General features: G+C 40.1%; 1 protein-coding gene across 2 annotated transcripts in view; it reads right to left on the reverse strand.

Moving 5' to 3' along the window:
* Positions 1-17,837, reverse strand: part of ehmt1b (euchromatic histone-lysine N-methyltransferase 1b) — a 33,401-nt gene that overhangs the window by 14,681 nt on the left and 883 nt on the right. For both annotated transcript variants that reach the window (XM_086053576.1, XM_086053575.1), the window contains exons 2-7: positions 10,003-10,090; positions 8,825-9,345; positions 2,841-3,069; positions 2,583-2,731; positions 219-374; positions 32-100 (exon numbers count right to left, since the gene is read on the reverse strand). In XM_086053576.1, coding sequence (XP_085909702.1) covers positions 32-100; positions 219-374; positions 2,583-2,731; positions 2,841-3,069; positions 8,825-9,345; positions 10,003-10,090 — 1,212 coding nt within the window. The remainder of the gene's footprint in view (positions 1-31; positions 101-218; positions 375-2,582; positions 2,732-2,840; positions 3,070-8,824; positions 9,346-10,002; positions 10,091-17,837) is intronic.

Raw genomic sequence — 17,837 nt, forward strand, 5'->3', positions numbered from 1 at the left:
AAGCATTTTGTCGCCTTCTACTTGGTCTTACCAAGTCTGACTCTGTGCCTTCCTCCTCTCCATCTTCTCCAGATTCTTCAGAATCCTGCTCATTCTCCGCCTAATGACAAGTTTAACCACAAACGTTTCACACACACTACTACTGTAGTGATTGCTATACTAAAGCTCTTTTGCAAGTTCTATACATTGAGATTCAGTATTTCCTCGGCAAGCCGTACCTGAGAAATGGACTCAAATGTTGGACTTGCTTGTAACATATCAGGGCCAAGTTCCTCTCCTTGCGGCTGTTGTTCTTCCTCAGAGTCCATCTCATCTGACTCCTCTTCCTCCTCAGATGCATGATCCATTTTCTCTCCATTTATATTTATATTTGTCTAGTAGTTAAGACAGAACACAATGTGGAAATATAAAATACGACCCGAAATTAGGGACGCTCGATAACTATCTGACAGATAACTATCGGACATGGGAAAAAAATGACATCACATTCATCGGTCCGATGGCAACAAAAATTGGACCGATAACAAGACCCGCCTTAAATACACCAACATTGGTCCCGTTGCTGTCACTTTAAGGGCGCCAAGTCTCTGCTGCATGACGTAACAGGTAAATATGGTGCGGCTCTGCACGACTTCAGAAGTAGCTGAGGCATTTCTTACAACGGCTTTAGTTTTCCAGGAGTGGTTGAACAGCTTTTGTTTCCTTTTCTAAACATTACAAGCCCCATCATTATCACAAGTCTTGGGCAGCACTGGTATGTTCATTGAGCTTGAAAACGTTAAATATTAATAATAATAAAAAAATGAATTAAAAAAAAACATTATATGGCCAGGAAGGCAACGGTTTATATGTGACATGTATTTGGACCAGGGTTTTGGGGATTTTTCATTACAGTTCATTTTTATTCCGTCTGGTCTTTAGTTTTTTCAAATTAGTCTTAAAGAAAGTTATTTTTATTAGTCTTTATTTTTTTTTCCAAAAATGCTTCATTCTAATTTAGTTTTGAATACTCTTAGTATTATTTTTAGTTTTAACATACAAAGTTTTTCGAGATAAAAAAAAAGGTCACTAAGTATTGCATAATAAATTAAAATGAACTGCAAATGGCTATTCGACCTGCTCTGAAAACTCATATATTGATATTAACTGCCAAAGACAAACCTCTTAACAAAATGACACCAACTTATGTCTGTGTAGGTACCCTGCTACATTCGTAGGAAGCGGAATTGAAATGTTTTCTGTTTTAAGCTGTGACAAGACTTTGTTTAAGTCTGTAAGTGTCATAGAAAGTGGATGCACGCAACAAGTTACAAACAAAAAACAACGGTTCCGGTTCAAACTGTAAGTGGCACGTGTAATTCACACACAAAGTCTCATGGGGCCTTGGTTATCAGTATCAGTGGGGAAAAAAACGGCTATCGTGCATCCCTACCTGAAATATCATTTGTAAGAGTGGGCACAAACAAAACATACTTTATATAAAATATGCAAAATTTTGCATTTCAAAAGGTGGTACACAGTATATTGTATACCGGTAATAGGGACCATATTAAGTGGGATGTTGTTGTTTTCATATTCAGACCCACCGCACACCTAGCGATGCGGCCCAACACGCCTAAACAGGACAATTGCGTTGAAAAAAATGTCTGCAAATCACACGCACACACCTGGCAATTCATTGAACATATACCAACTTGCTGCAATGGGAAAAGTGCAACCACTGAAAATCAGCGCCTACTAATCTGAGAACATGGTACTCAGTAGAAGATGGTGGAGTGCCCTCTCCAGATCGATCCAAGTATCTTGGGGTCTTGTTCATGAATGAGAGAAGAACTCTGTCCCTACCCCTCAACCTATGGTCATGAGGTTGTACCTAGGGCTGACCGATTTTGGAAAATAATCTCATTGCAATTTTTTCTCTGTTTCAATCTCCCCCTCTCTGCCTCGTTCCGCCGTGCGTCTCAATGACCATTTAAATCACAGCTTTTGCGATTGGTAAATCGCGATTAAATTGCAAATACGATTCATCTCTCGGCCCTAGTTGTGACCGAAAGAAAAAGATCACTGATACAAGCTGCCAAATTGAGTGGTGGGCATCTGATTAGGATGCCTTCCGGATGCCTTCCTGATGAGGTGTTTCGGGCACATCCCAGCGGAAGGAAGCCCGGGATGACCCGGGACACGCAGTAGAGAATGCGTCTCCCGGCTGGTCAAGTATGGCGGCACACAAACTTACAAGCTCTCCTCTTCGCTACAGTTTTTAGTCTATTTCCTTGCTTATTTATACACTATTGGTTCTGAAAGCATTCGCTATGCCCGCCAGGAATTCGAAGAGATTGGCCGACAGCACCAGATATGTTTTGAGGGCCTCTCATTACGCGCATAACATACTAGTTTTGAACTGAAGCAAAACTAGTGGCCGATGGTTGGCCACTCGTGAGGACTAGTGGCAGAACCCTGCACACTGCCTGACAGTTACTAAGTGGCGTTTGGTCGTGTCGCAAGCCTTGGACTGTTGATGAGGTTGTTCAAATTTCTGTACACTCTCTAAGTTTGCTTTAATACGTGTGATGAGCACGTACCTCGGGGCTCTTGGCATTCGGATGTACCACCTTAAACATTTCCAACATTGTTGTTTGCCGAAGAATTTTAGGTTTCTTCTTGGGAACCAGGCTGTAAATTCCCATCCTTCTCTTCTTCTTACGGGAAGATAGCCCTCCTGTGAAGAAGCCTACATCAAAAGACAAATAAACACAAAGATGACTGGTTATTTTAAAATCCAAGAACCCGCAAAAAATATCTTTGCTGGTGTAGCAGTGTATGCTATTTGCATCTGGAACCTGTGAGACCATGTAGAAGCTTGGATGGCGTTGACGTGAGCGGAGGGGAAGAAACTACAGGAGTTGCTGGTGGAGTCGATGGAGCGGTTTGTGCTGAAGCTGGCAGATCCGAAGGATTCTGAGGTAGATGGTTCTCTGTTGAGCACTGCTGTGAAGGTTTCGGTGTGTCCGGTGAAACCAAAGTCTCAAGGGTGGCATTCTTTGCTTCTCTTAATTCCTTCTTGAGAAGCTGTCAGTGACAAAAACAGAAATTGTCAGTGTCCTGAATAGTGCTGGGAAGACAAAATGTGATTTGAAATATGGAAGTTGTTGCAACAGCATTGCCTGAGTTTTGGAGTGAATTAGAGTGAATACACTGTGTTTGTTTCCCAGTAGCACCAAATTTTTAGTGTATATAAAAAAAACTTTTTTTTAATGTGAGGGAAAAATGATAGAATGCTCAAATCTAAAACAAAATACAAAGAAATTCAGGTAAAAAAAAAAATATAAAGGAATATAAGGCCTGCAAAAAAAATGTCATGGTATAGTCATCGGTGGGGGTCATATTTAACATTTTAACATTCCTGATTGGTAATAAGGAAAGCAATGGTATAGTGATGGCACGGACTTATGTATGACAGGAATAACAATGCGGCTTACTCGCCGTAGGGAGAAGTTGAGCCGCCGTAGGGCCATCTTACATTGCCAAATATAATTCTATGAGTAACCACTGCAAGCAAGGTTGCAGGGAAATCATGGATTGGATTTCCAGGAAATAAGTACGTTCTCTATTCGATTAAGTGGAGCTGATTGGATAAGGACAAGGGCTCTTTACCTAGACCACGTGTGAAACTCAAGGCCCGGTGGCCAGATCCGACCCAACACATCATTTTATGTGGCCCACGAAAGCCAATTATGTGCATCAACTTCATGTTTTTTTGCTTACAGCTCCAAATTGTCTTCACTTTTAACCCGTTTTTTTTGTTACTAATGCCCCTTTTAACATAAATACAATAATATTTTTAATAGTTTTACTGGCCTCTGATGACAATACTAATCATTCATCAGCTTGCTGTGTATATCGCTGGCGTAGAAGCCAAAACCTGCTGTTACAATTTGATAAATTTCATCTTTTGTCACAAATCTATACTACTGGTCAGTCCATGTATGTTATTTTTACAAGTGTATTTTTTACAAATTTTACAAACTTAAGAGTGTCAAAATGGCTTCCGTGTAATGTTAATGGTTGAACCGTTTTTGGGGTCTCTTAAAAAGTGGTGATTTTGGAGGCACAAGGATTTCGCCTGCAACCAGCGATATGTAATATGAGGTGATCATATATTTATTTGGGTTGATAGTCATAACGGCCCTCCGAAGGAAAACCATAACTACGAAAATGAGTTTGACATCACTGCCTTAGACTATGAAGTGAAGGAAGCCCATCGATTTCGAAGGAGGAGAAATTTGCTAACTCGGCTTATCCGAACACCAAAATTGGTTGACACAAATATTTCGGCCTCGAAACAGGGGGCAGGTCGATTACCTGAATAATCGATCAAATTATTGATAGGATAATCAATTCTAAAAAGATTTGTTAGTGACTGCTCTAGTTATTAGTAATGGCACTGATTTATGGAAACAGAAAAACAACAATATGCAACAGTTTATTTCTAGAAATCTCTACTATTGTTTACATTTTCAAATGATCACTGATACAACATTCTTAGAAAACCACAATAACCCATCGCTGGTGAAGCTTATGGACTATTTACCGGTACTCACTCTGCTACATAGTAGCACTGTGATTTGTTTTCGCAATAGTCCTGAGTTTTGATTTTGAGTTTTGAGATGTGCACAATAAATGTTCTCAAAATTAGATTACAGTAGAGCCCATCTTTTCTTTTAATCAATGGAGCAAATGTGTTATTTAAGATGTGGGTGTCATACTGGTCACCCTTCTGATTAACTAGTGCCCAGAGATAGCTCTCATTTTTAAAAAGGTTTGTGACCTCTGATGTAGATATTACCTACACCATTTCTGCTCATGCAAGAAGACTTTGTGGCCCGTGCCTTGTGACCTTCTTCTGCTTTAAAATATATATATTTTTTAACTTTGTAATACCTTTTTACTCACCTGTTTTTTCAAGGTTGGTTGTTACCTGATCCCTGTGATGTCATTTTCAGTCGACAGAGGTGACAAAATGGGCGTCCCCTGACATTGTTGAAAACGGGTGGATTTTACTGCTTAACTCATATTTCACAAACGCAAAATTAATCAGAATGCCATGTTTTGACTCATGGGCCTGCATAGAACATATTCTTGTAAAGTTTTTTGGGGTTGACTTCGTCTTTAACTATTCAAACCTAGTAGGGTTGTTGGCATTCTTTTTGGGTATCAAATTTACAAGACATTTATTGAAATATGCTATGTCCAAACTTGGTCAATTTCATATTTTTTCTAAAATCAATACTATTGGCCATTTTTAGTATTAGTTATTTATATAAATTATTGACCAATCTAAAGTGTTGAAAATTGCTGGCTCTCTTTGACAATGCAATGAATGTTTACATGCAGTCAATAACTCCTTTGAAACCCGAATATTGGCAGTATTCGGGTTTTTAAAAGGTTTTTAAAATTCTGAATATCTGCCTGGGTTACTCCTTTTCTAACCCGAATACGTGCGCACGTATACGCCGATCGCAATACCCTGATTGCACGGGAAATTGCGCATGCTCAACCGCAAGGGCAAGGAATCTTGGTCTTTGTAGTACAGGAAGTACTTGTATTGCGCCGCATCCTTGCAATAGCGAGCCTAACTTGATACATTCCTTTCTCAATAATGTTGTTCACGTTATTTTTTTGTCTCACAATGACACAGCATGTATACATGTGTAAGTGCATACGTGTGGCGCGCAACTCAAGGAAGTACACTGCTTTATTCCTGTGGTGAGTGACATGAATGTAATGTGTTTTATTGACGGTATAAAGTCATAAGCGGAAATGATGTCTATCGCAAATAGTTCCTGCGTCGTCATTTGAAATAGGATTATTCAAATGCAGGACTCTGTCTGCTCATTCATGTAAACGGATTATTCAGAGTGTTTCAGAAACCGGAATTTTGACCTTAACCTGAATACTGACCTTTTTTTTTAAGATGATACCGATTTTTGGCAGATAAAAAATACAGATTACCAATTATCTGCCAATTAATTTAAAAGATATAAAAGGCATAAAATTATAAACCTACCCTTGCCCACCCGCCAACCTTTCCACACCCCCAATGCATTTCAATTGGCGTCAATTTCACACATATTTTCGCTATTTATGGGCTGGCCTGGTCCATATTGTAAATATACTGTAAATATATTGTAAAAAAAATAACTCTTAGTTCCCCTATATATCCGAATAACGGAAAATTTTTATTAAATTGCATGAAATTAATATCAATTTTCTATTATCTTCTTTACATGTGTTCATAAAATACACAGAGCTGGGCACTTGACCCATTTTTGGCGGTCCGGCCGCGACCCTCCACCCTTGACCTGGGTACCCTTCCGGCCGCGACCCCCCGCCTTTATTCATAAACATTGTCGGCCCCCGCCCCGTTGCGTGTCCTGGGTCGTCCTCGGGGCCTCCAGCCGGTGGTACATGCCCGGAACAGGGAGGTGTCCAGTAGGCATCCTAATCAGATGCCCGAGCCACCTGGCTCAACTGGCTCCTCTCAACACGGAGGAGCAGCGGCTCGATTCTAAGTCCCTCCCGGATGGCCGAACTTCTCACCCTATCTCTAAGGGAGAGCCCGGACAGTGGACGCCCTGCGAAAAAAAACCATTTCGGCCGCTTGTATCCAAGATCTTATTCTTTCGGTCTGACCATAGGTGAGAGTAGGAATGCAGATCGACCAGTAAATTGAGAGCTTCGCCTTTCGGTTCAGCTCCTTCTTCACCACGACAGACCGAAATAAATACAATGAAACACGAATATCCACTGACGGGAAAAAGTCCCAATCAAAATATGTTGTTGTACTACTTCTTCTCAAGGAATACAGTGAAGTGCAAAGAATTAAATTAAATACAGTGGTGCCTCAAGTAACATTTCGGAATACCTATCATTTAACAAAAGTTTTGTTTGGAATACCTAACATTTAACAAAGGTTTGTCATCTCGTTCTTTAGTTTGTGATTAATTCAAATGTGGCGTGTCAGTCTGAACACTGGGAGAAAACCAAGTAATGACATACATGAATAAGAAAAAAGCTACGAAGAAGAAATCATGACATGTCAAATACTGCAGCGCTGTGTGCTAAGCTATAAATAAAGTAAAAAAAAAAAAAAAAAAGACATTTTTGATAATACTACACACAAAAACCCAAACCCGAATGTCCGGTACAGGCCCAAAGAGCCGCCTATTGCGAAACTCTTTGTGGCGATCAAAGGCTTTAACCAGCGCCGTGAACGCTGGTGAACCACTTTCGATCATTTCAGTGATTAGTCAGCTATCTCGTCACACAAGCTCCAGCCCTGCAATTGCTGTGACAATTAGCAGCCCAGTTCCCAGATGTTGGTGCCAGCCGTTAAGGGCAATGCATGTGCATTGAAAATAAGTCACAAATTGCTCATTAAACAACTGATTTTCTTGAAGATTTTTTTTTGTCAACGGCAAAGCGCATGTTATCAATACAGAAAATGCATCCTTGATTTTTTGTTTTGGTTTTGTGACGAACATGGAACAGAGCAACACTCCAAAAACGCATTGGGTGGCGCAATGCATTTAATGAATCAATTTATAAGGATGCTAATCCTTGTCAAGTGTATGTTTGTGATACCAGTAGTTGAATGTGTCATATTTAAACATTTGTTTGATTTATCCTGCACTGTCAGGGTTTTTCCTGCATTCATGCGGCTCGCAAGGCTCTTGAAGCCCTTTTCACTGTGAACTTGCGGTGCACCGTTGTCAACGGCATTCATTGTGTGTGGTGAGGGGCTGCACCACAGAATGGAGCGCTGCTGGGCGGCGCTGCGCGTACTCGGAGCTCTGCCAGGACGGCAAATCCCCTCGGATTGAAACATATTCTACTTTATGGCCGCTCCGTCGTGACGTCAGAAAGCATTTCCACTGGGCTTTCTTTTGTAACAAGGAAATATACATTTTTTTAACCAGTAGGAAAAGCCTCACTTTTTACTTCCTGGTCAGCTGCTACGTCAGCACTTCCAAATATGGGCAGGCTGTTGCGCGTATGATAAAGGGGTGTCCGAATGCGGCGATATAACGGATTATATTCGGCAAGCGAAGTACCAGTTACGTGCATCTCACGCATGCACTTTGACGCGAATGAGATCGAGGAAAAGAAATGTTGAGTGTTGCCTCCCAAGTCCACTTTCAAAACGAGAGGAAAAAAAAAATCTGAGCATTGCAAAAATTTGAAGTTCAACAGTATGCTGAAACACAGCTTTTGTTGAATGCAATGGCAACCCCCCCCCAAAAAAAAAATAAAATAAAAATAACAACAAAAACAAAACAGCAACACCATCACAAATACACAGCAAAGCTAACATATCTTGTGAGCTCATATGCTGGTCTATTTTATGAGCGCCCATATTTTGCAGTAACACTTTTGTGGCTCTAGTTTTGACGAATGAATGCTTTAACGTGATAATAGTCATTCTTATAGGAACGCTTAACTTAAAAGTATGCTCTCTGTAAAAGAAAGCGAGTCAGATGAATTTACACAATACACGCGCGTCATAGCGCATGGTCAGGATGGTACCACCTCTGCCTCAATCCAAGCCATGAAAAACTCTGCTTTAATTTAAACAAACCGTGACTTTAGGTTGTGTGTAAAATAGTGACATCCATTTCAATCCTTTGTACAACTTACATTGCTGACCTGAGTGTTGCTCTTTAAAATTAACATTTTCTTAGTATTTAATCAGTCGGGTTCGAGAAATATGACTGAAAATTTGAAGGGGAAAAAAAGCATTCATAGAGAAAAAACAAGCTTTTACCTTTTGTTCGAGAGTGACAGCAGGCCTCGACATGGTTTTGCGAGCTCTGTGTATCATGATGGTTGCTGAAGCTGTGGTAGTTGGGGCTGTGCCGTTTTTAGAGTCTATTGTCTCCTGTCCTGATGTAGTTCCTGTAATAGGCTCAGTCCGTAGTGCACCTAAAGTCTGAGGAGACCCAGAGGCTGTGGAAGGGGGAGTTTTGGTCAAGTGTACCCCTGTGGGGGTGCTTGAAGGTGGCCGGTTAGTCCTGTGGGGGGAACCTGTCAAATCAGGCGTGGCTTCAGAGCTGTCCTCCTGTTGCGGCTTAATGAGAATAAATCCATTGCTCCCAGTAACAGAACCATGTGGCGTCTCCATGTCCGACATACCATTTTCATTTACCAACGCTAACTCCTTGCTGTGGTCTGTTGAAGAACTGTATGTCGGGCTGTTGTGCCTTGTGTTGTCGCATTCTGTGCCATTAAGCATTGGTTCTGCAACAGGAGAAGAGGCCAGCCTGTCCAATTCCGCTTTGTGTTTATCTGCGGGTCACAACCAAAAGTGTACATTAGATTGGAAAAAGAAACATGTTCAATATTGTTCATTTTTGAAGAAATTTCCTTCATCTTTTATGGCATCATGCAAAACACTTCATAACAGTCTGGTATGAGTATAATTATTCTCTCAATCTCATTCATCCAAGTAATTTCTTTCTAAGGGCATTAAATCAATCGCATCTGGCCTGCTGTTTGTCTTGGAAGAGGTTACGCCCCTCATCCGAGAATGCTTCATAATTTAATGCAACGAGGCTTGGTCAAACCAGCCTGAGTTAGAGTGGAAAACCCCAACTATTTAAGATCAATGTTGGAGGCGTGCCCACTATCCCATCCCAAAAGAATGGTACCATCTCCCGTGGTCCTTGTTACAATTGCTTCCAGGGTCAGACCACAGATACTGTCAGCTGAGCACAGAATCAGAGTCTTTATTAGTCACCAATTTAATGTCAATGCAGTCTGGTCAGTGCGAGAGTACCAGTAACAATTTTATTAAATTATAAGATAAAGACTTGAAAAAAAAAAAGACAACAACATTGTAATTGCATTTAAAAATGATGCCCTCGTTTGCGATTTGGGGGGGGTTTCTGTTCGGTTTCAAATTAAACTTAAATCCTGTTAAGTTTGAATATATACAAATGATACCTGTCCCTCCATTGTTTGCCAGGTCCAGTCCCTCCTTATGAGATGGTTCTTCACCTTTGTAAACACTTCCTTTGGCAAGACCAGCGGGCTAATGGAAGAAGAACAGATTTATCAGGATAACCTTCACTGGTTATGTGAAGTATTATAATTCAAATACCAGCCCCTGTCAAAAATGAGAACGGTAGATTGCTTATGTCTACACTGTATTATAAATGATTAGCTTCACAACATAGCCAATCTAACATTATTAGACAGATAATAAGCTCGAAAATTATTCATACATGCATTAGGATTTGCATTTGTGGTAGACAAAGAACTGGAGTTTAGGTCTATTAATGTCCTATACAGAAGTACATCAGGAGGCTTCATCTTCATTTTCATTTTGATGAATACATGTGTATGCTCTCTTCAAACAGAAAAGTTTCTTGTCACAACAGAGGCTTTCGGAACAAACCTACAGAGAACTGGCAATATTGTACCATTTTACAATTATTTTACCAGAATTATATAGTAATTGTGTCACTTCACCTTTAACAGATCATCAAGCATAGGCTGAAAAAAGTACCAAAGAGAAAAGGGACATGTAGTCCACATTGATGTTATCACATTTGACATTCTATGCTTTTATTCTTCGTTACAAGCACTTCTCATATCAAATGAAAACATAAATTGAATGATTTTACCTGAAAAGTTGCCTTTAACTTAAACAATACAAGTAAGCCTGCAGTTACACATAAAAACATGAGATAACCAAATTGAATGTTTTCTACTTTTAATCGAGAGAAGCCCAATCAAAAGTCCCGCAATCAAGAGAACTGCAGTAGACAAAACTGAAAGCTCTATTTCATGGCTCATCCAGTAGATGTATCAGAATCAGAATGGCACACGTGTTGTCTGAAAAGTGCAACACAACTATATGAGACTTCAGGGTCCATTTACAGAACCATTCTCCAATGAGTCTCTGAGCCATGTTTGAATAACTTCCATGTCAGAGAGCAGCAAGGTCAGGCCTGAGAGCCAGACTTAGCGTGTCCCTTAAAGAACATCTAGTCTGAGGGAGGCAATTCGCACAAGTCAATGGTCTGAAAGAACTTGGTTTGAATTTGTGTGTAAAGAAAAACATTCCTTCAGTTCATTATTTCCATGGACAACCAGTTATGAAAGACTTTGTGCTCTTCCCTCCCCCTAGTGGCGGACCTTTGAACATCTGCTATATCAGGAAGGAGGGTGGGGGAAGGGAGGCAGAGAAGCCTGTCTGCAGATCTCCGCCATTTCACAACTAGATTGTTTACTGCCACGATGCAGCCATTGCAGCGGTTTTCCACGAGATAGAGAACGTAGGGGCGTGGAAGCCAATACCCACCTTCACAAAGGCTCCTTGGTGAAGTTGCAAATGCTAGTCAAAGACCAAAAATGACATTTTTAGGACTACAATCAGAAGGGGAAGATTTCTGAATTCCTAGCGTTTCTGATACATCACAATAAAGGTTTCAAAAGTTAAGACTTTCAAACAATGGAGCTTTTGTATACAAAAACAAGATGGAGGTAACACTAACCCTGACAATTAGATGGCTAATTATCTGTTCTTAGGTTTAATCTCCTGCAAAACCATGAGGTCAGAAATCAGAACCACTTTAATGACTAGAAAGTCAGTGACAACAGCAATATGTCGTCACTATCACACTTGACTTGAAACAATGAGGGAAAACCCTTGCATTGTATTCAGCGAAAGAAAACAAAAGCTGTGTTCCAGACCATCCAAAACAGTCGCTGCATTTTCAACTATGAACCATGGAATATAGTTGTTTTAATACAACTGTTTTAAGGGCATGAGGAGATTAAACTATTCCATATAACAAAACAGCAACATTGCAAAGAGAGCGGTAACAAAAATGTTATTTACAAATATTATCTATGTTTTCCCGAAGCAGTAAAATGCTTTAAAAATTGATCAAATGCGGCTTTGTGCCACCCTGGATTTCAGGTTGGTACGTCCTATTTGATCACTGACCGATGCATGTAAAATTACTGAACAGGTCTCTTCTTTAATACATATATGGATGCAAATTATCTTCATGATTCATTTGGACATAGAGTAAGAAAGGAAGCTGTTGAAAATGGCAGACCCCATCAAATCTGCACCAAACATGTCAGTCTGACGATGTATCTCTTGCATGTTCTATTCGATTACTTCACTGAAGATGCCTATCAATCCTTGGGACTGGGGAAGACAAAAAAGACAAACAGCATAGCGATACGATGTCACATTTTTCAATGCAGTGCCTGCGCTGAGTCAATTGCTGGGACTTGAAGCAAGCCACAAGCTGCTCTTCTCCCAAAACAGGATCCAACAGTACAGGCTCCTATCTGCCTTTGAACCAGTAGCCTTACTGCCAAAACAATGACTGCTCCTCAAGACTCGAGAATGAGGTCATGTCAAATATTTCAGGAAATAGGAATATAAAGCAGTAAAAAGAACACAAAAGAACACTTTGCAGAGACCATCACAACACAAAAGACAGCAGCAGTTCAAACCAGTGGATTCTGGTACAAATAGAACATGGCTAGAAGAAATAATGAAGCAAGGCTATAAATCTCCTCAGACTATTCCGAACCAACCAAGTACAAAGAACAGAATGCAAGCTAGCGTGTCTTTTGCCTTGTGCGCCTCCGTGAAGCATCATACCTGCTTTCTTCTCTTGGCCTCCACTGAGAAGAGGGAGCCAAGAAGGGAAGAGAGAGCAAGGTTGACGGATAGCGAGAGAAAACGAGAGCGTGACCAAGCAAACAGATTGTTCCTCTTCCTCCTCTCTTGATCCACATACACATTCGGCTCAGCAGCCATGTGGCATGGTGGCTCCCTCTGTTGGTCCTTGTCTTCAGAGGTCTCAACAGAGAACACTCAGTTCATTTGCCACCATTTCTTTTAGACTACAAGATCTCATTGAAAACATTCTTTGGGACAGACTTCTGTCTAGGGATGAGTCACCATAACTCACTGATATTGATGAGAGAATTAATGTGTTCAGTCATCGTTTTCTCTTCATAAAATGGAGATGGCTTTCAAGCAATCACAAGAAATGGGCAAATTTTATCGATTAAGTATTCTGACAATAATATGCTATTGATTGTCGATTGAACGTGTCTGATAGCGACTGTGGTCACATGGAGCGCACTACTTAGCGTCAATCAGCAGAAGATGCTGCTGAAATACAATGTAGGAAATTTAAATCAGAATGTCTATCCCTAGTGCAACATGTATGAATAGAAAACAGCTTTATAGGGAGAAGACAGCAGAGGCATTATATGAACTTCGAAGCAGAGACCGTCTATACAGTGACAATGTTCATTCAACATTCCACTGGTTAACATTCCACTCCACTCCAGAAGAGGAAGGTAATGAGCAGAACTGGGCACCCATTTTGTGGACGGTCCAGATTCGAACGAAGCCCGAGCCTCCTCACGACGATGCCCAAGCCTACTCACGACGTAGTGTTTACGGAAGTAATGGTGGCACTGCGTGTCGGGGCATGCAAAAAAATCTGATACGTATCCGATCTAGGACCACATATGAAAGTGGCCCAGGTCGAATTTGACAAAATCGGAATTGAGCCGTTTAGACGGTCATAAAAAAAATCTGATACAGGTCACATACAGGCAAGAAAATCCAGTCTGGGTGGCATTTTCCAATGGTGTGAATCGAACCTTACTAAACTACAAGTTTTTAGAATTTAAAAATTAATTACACCCAACATTATTTGTTCCTCCAGAGAGAACTGACCACTTTGTCTACGTTGACACTGCAGGGCGTTATGCCCAATTCAGACGTTTTGTTAAATCCGATCTTTTTATACACTCGGTCACATTACAAAAGTAAATGCGACTTCTAATGTGAACACAACCCATCTGTGATGTGACACGCATGCCCACAAAGCACGATGTGAAGTGATGTGCAAAAAATGTTTGTTTTTTTTAAATCACGTGGCACAGTGTTTATGGAAGTAAATATGGTCCCACGTGTAGGGACTCATTTTATCATCACATATTGCCAGAGTAGCAATGTGGGAGGAGGTCGCAATATTTCGGGGATACGAGGCAACCCTCCTTGATCTCTTCATTTAATGGATACGTCTACTAAAGATAACGTCACGTCATAAAACAGTAAATGATGAACGGATGAGCATTCATACTCGAGACACACTACATACATATCTTATTTGTATTCACATACGAAAGAGGTCCAGGTCGGATTTGAAAAAAATCGGGATTGTACTGTTCGCACAGCATGAAAAGAAAAATCTGATCAGTGTCACATATGGGCAAAAAAATTGAAATTGCAGTGTGAACATTGTGAATACACTGAATATACAAAGTCCACACAACCTTGCTCAAAAGCCAGGTTATTATTGTGATATAAAACGAGACCATGATAAATCATTTCACAACTTTTTCGACCATTAATGTGATCTTTAACCTGTAAAATTTGTATTTTTTGCACCGGTAATCTTTTCGAGGGGAGGGGTGTAAAAAAACAAAACCTACAGAAATAATGTGATTGTGTAAGTATGCACAACCACTTATAAATGGGATGAGGTTGTGTTCATAATTAACCAATCACATTCAAACTCAGGTTATAGGGGATTATTAGGGAGTCAGCACAAACCTGTCCCCGTTTAAAGTGCTGCTTATTGACCCCAAATAAATAGTGGATGTTCTAGTAGGCTTTCACTGACATTTGTTTTGCTTTCTATGAGAAGGCTGAGCAGGTTTTGTGTTAACACCAATTTCTATTTTGAATTGTTCATAATTCATTCCACCTTGTCTAGGGCCCCTAATTTCATCTGAAGAAAAACAACCCCGAAACATGATGCTGCTGCCTCCATGCTTCACTGTAGGTATGATTGTTCAATTGGAGATGAACAGACTGTTTGGAAATTTGGACAAAAAAAGTTCAACCTTTGTTCCATCAAATTCGAACACATTTTCCTCACACATGTTTGGGAGATTTTGTTCTAGTCCAATCATTTTACCTACAAAGAGGACTCGTGTACTTTTGTGTAGATAGAAAACTAATTAAGGAAAGTTTGCTCTTTTTTTAAAAATACCACTATGTTCTTAGTCATTTTAAGCAAATTTCAAGGGTTCTTATATGCATGAAAAAATCAGTTTAAATGATGTCTAATGAAGTACACAAAAAGTATGTAGGTTTTATATTTATTGTCTTCTGATTTATCGTCCAATGCTTTAGGAGCATGCATCTTAATTTAGTTTGGTTTGTATGTATTTTAGCCATAATACTGCTGACCCTGAATATTTTTTCCACTTCCGTCATTTTCACGCCATTAAAAGCAATATGTGATTATTCTATATTTTTAGCATTAATAAAGAAATAGAAACGCAATCTTTTTTTTTACTTCCACATTGGGTCTTTTCAAATGTTCGAATTTTCAGTTTCCAAACACGCAGAACTGGGCATTTTACTAAAAATTGAGCGTCCGTTATTCGTCATCCGTCTGCAGCGTGGGTACCCTTCTGTCGTCCGTCATTTGCATTTTTTTTCCAGGGGAGATAAAAATTGCACCGTCTATAGGCTGGTCCGCCTCTTTTCACCAGCACCCCCGGCGAGTCCGACTAAACTTTCACCATTAGCTGTCACTGGCAGTACCTGTTCACACAATTTTACAATAACAAGCGAAAAAAACAAGGATAAGTACTACTTTTGCATGCCTAAACCTGTTAATCCAGAACATAAATGATCGTAGAAAGGTTGCTTGCAAACTTGCGATATGAGTGTTGCCTATGGCAATATTGATATTATTGCGATATATAAAATATAAAATGTACCTAAAGAAATGAAATTTTTATTATCTGATGAAAGAAGTACATTTTTTTTCATGCAGTAAAATAAGCAAGCACAATGTGTTCTTAGCTAATTAATTGTAATTCTCCCAGATAATGTCCAACTATTGGGTGTCGATGCACATTTAAGTTTGCATCAGACTGGTCAAATTCAGATAAAAGCATATAATTCCATAAGAAATTATTGCATGTCTTTGCGATATGCATAATGCATGGGTCAATATCGCGATATCCACATTTTTTCGATATATTGTGATTGTGCAGCCTTACTGCATAACATAGGTACAGCCCAGTCACTGACGTGACATCACATCCGTTCTTACAGCGGCGCTTTGCATTAAATAATAACAATAACCCAGGGGGATTGCGGGTGCATTATTTTGGCGAATATAAGACTAGACATAAAAATGGGACGCCAGATATTTATCTGATTTTACAATATAGCTCAGTTTCCTCATCAATACCTGGAAGTGGGCTGTCAGAGGTACGCACCAGAAGTGCTGACCTATATATATTTACAACCTCAATTCTAATATTTGTTCTATGAAATTTGATTGCTTTAATTTATTCATTTCATAGCTCTTGGTTGCAATGCTTCCAGAACACGGATGTGGATTTTACGTCAATCTACACAGGGACTTCAGAATCAGTAGTGCTGGCCTGGCCTATTGCAACGTAAAATGGTATTAGCATTGGGACAGTTTCTTTAACCAATCAAATTTTCCTCTTAGGGCCAGCTAGCTCGCAATAACATCAGCATTTTTCAGTCCTTGATGATTACCAGTAGTTGGTCAGAGTAAGTCAAGTTCGACTAGCATAACATATGTGCAGCAATCTGCACACATTAATACATTTAATAATCAACATCTATAGTGAGTATTAGATTAAAATTTATTCTGTACTGCTCCAGATGACACACGCACCACTGTTACGTGTTATTAAATTGTGTTTTTGTGTTGATGGTTTCTGTAATTGTAATAGTGGTGATATCAAGTCGAGTAAATTCTCTCCTAGGGCCCAGGTACCAAATGCACAGCCTAATAATGCTCATGTGTAAATGAAAAACACAAATACAAACAAAAGTTTGTATTTTGTTTAAAGCATTAGGTTTATAGAAGGCCAAATATTATCAACAAGGTGCGGCAGAAGACTAAACCATGACCCTCCACTAGTGTTGGGTCGCTCACGAACGATTCGTTCAAAAAGCACGAATCTTTTCAGTGAACGTGAGTGAGTGGATCGCTTCCTGAAGTGATTCATTCTTTTCTCAGTTCATTTGGCCTCAGCCACGCGCATGTTGTCAATCTTCGCGATCGACCAATCAGCAGCCAACGTCAGATGTAAGCGGGATTTACTGAACATACTGCCACGCTATTGGCCTTCACGAAGGAATCAGTGATGTAATTTCCCGTTCACCAACGATTCGGTGAGTTGAACGGGTCGCTGCTGGGATCAGTGATGTCATTTCCCATTCACCAACGATTCACTGAGTGAACGTGTCGCTGCCATTTCTCGTTCACGCCAACGAGAACTCCATGCAGTCAGTGAGTGAACTGAGTTTTGCTATGAAGTGGGTTGGGAATGCAGGGCTGAATGATTCGGTGAACGATTCTTATGAACGATTCTTTTTGATGAACTGATTCTAATGATTCAGTTCACTGAAAAGAACTGGTATGCCCATCACTAACCTCCACCATACAAGTCAGTTGATGCAATCCAGCGGATAATGAGCGACCCCTGCCGTACACAACAGCGCTTCAAGGCCCAAAGGAAAAGCAAAACTACACAAACGATAATGTGCATGAATGCTTATTGTTGCGTTTTCACATTGTGTGAAAACGCTATTCTTCTCATGTCACACTAGGATTTGTGTACTTTGTTATAGCGGAGTTAAGTTAGCCCAGAGTGCTTAGCAAAGATACAAAGCCATGACAATAACACGCCAAAAGTCTGACTTACAGAGGAAGCATGCTACT

Source organism: Filicampus tigris, chromosome 15, assembly GCF_054856515.1.
Source record: "Filicampus tigris isolate MCC_2025a chromosome 15, RoL_Ftig_1.0, whole genome shotgun sequence".
In the NCBI taxonomy this organism is placed as follows: Eukaryota; Metazoa; Chordata; class Actinopteri; order Syngnathiformes; family Syngnathidae; genus Filicampus; species Filicampus tigris.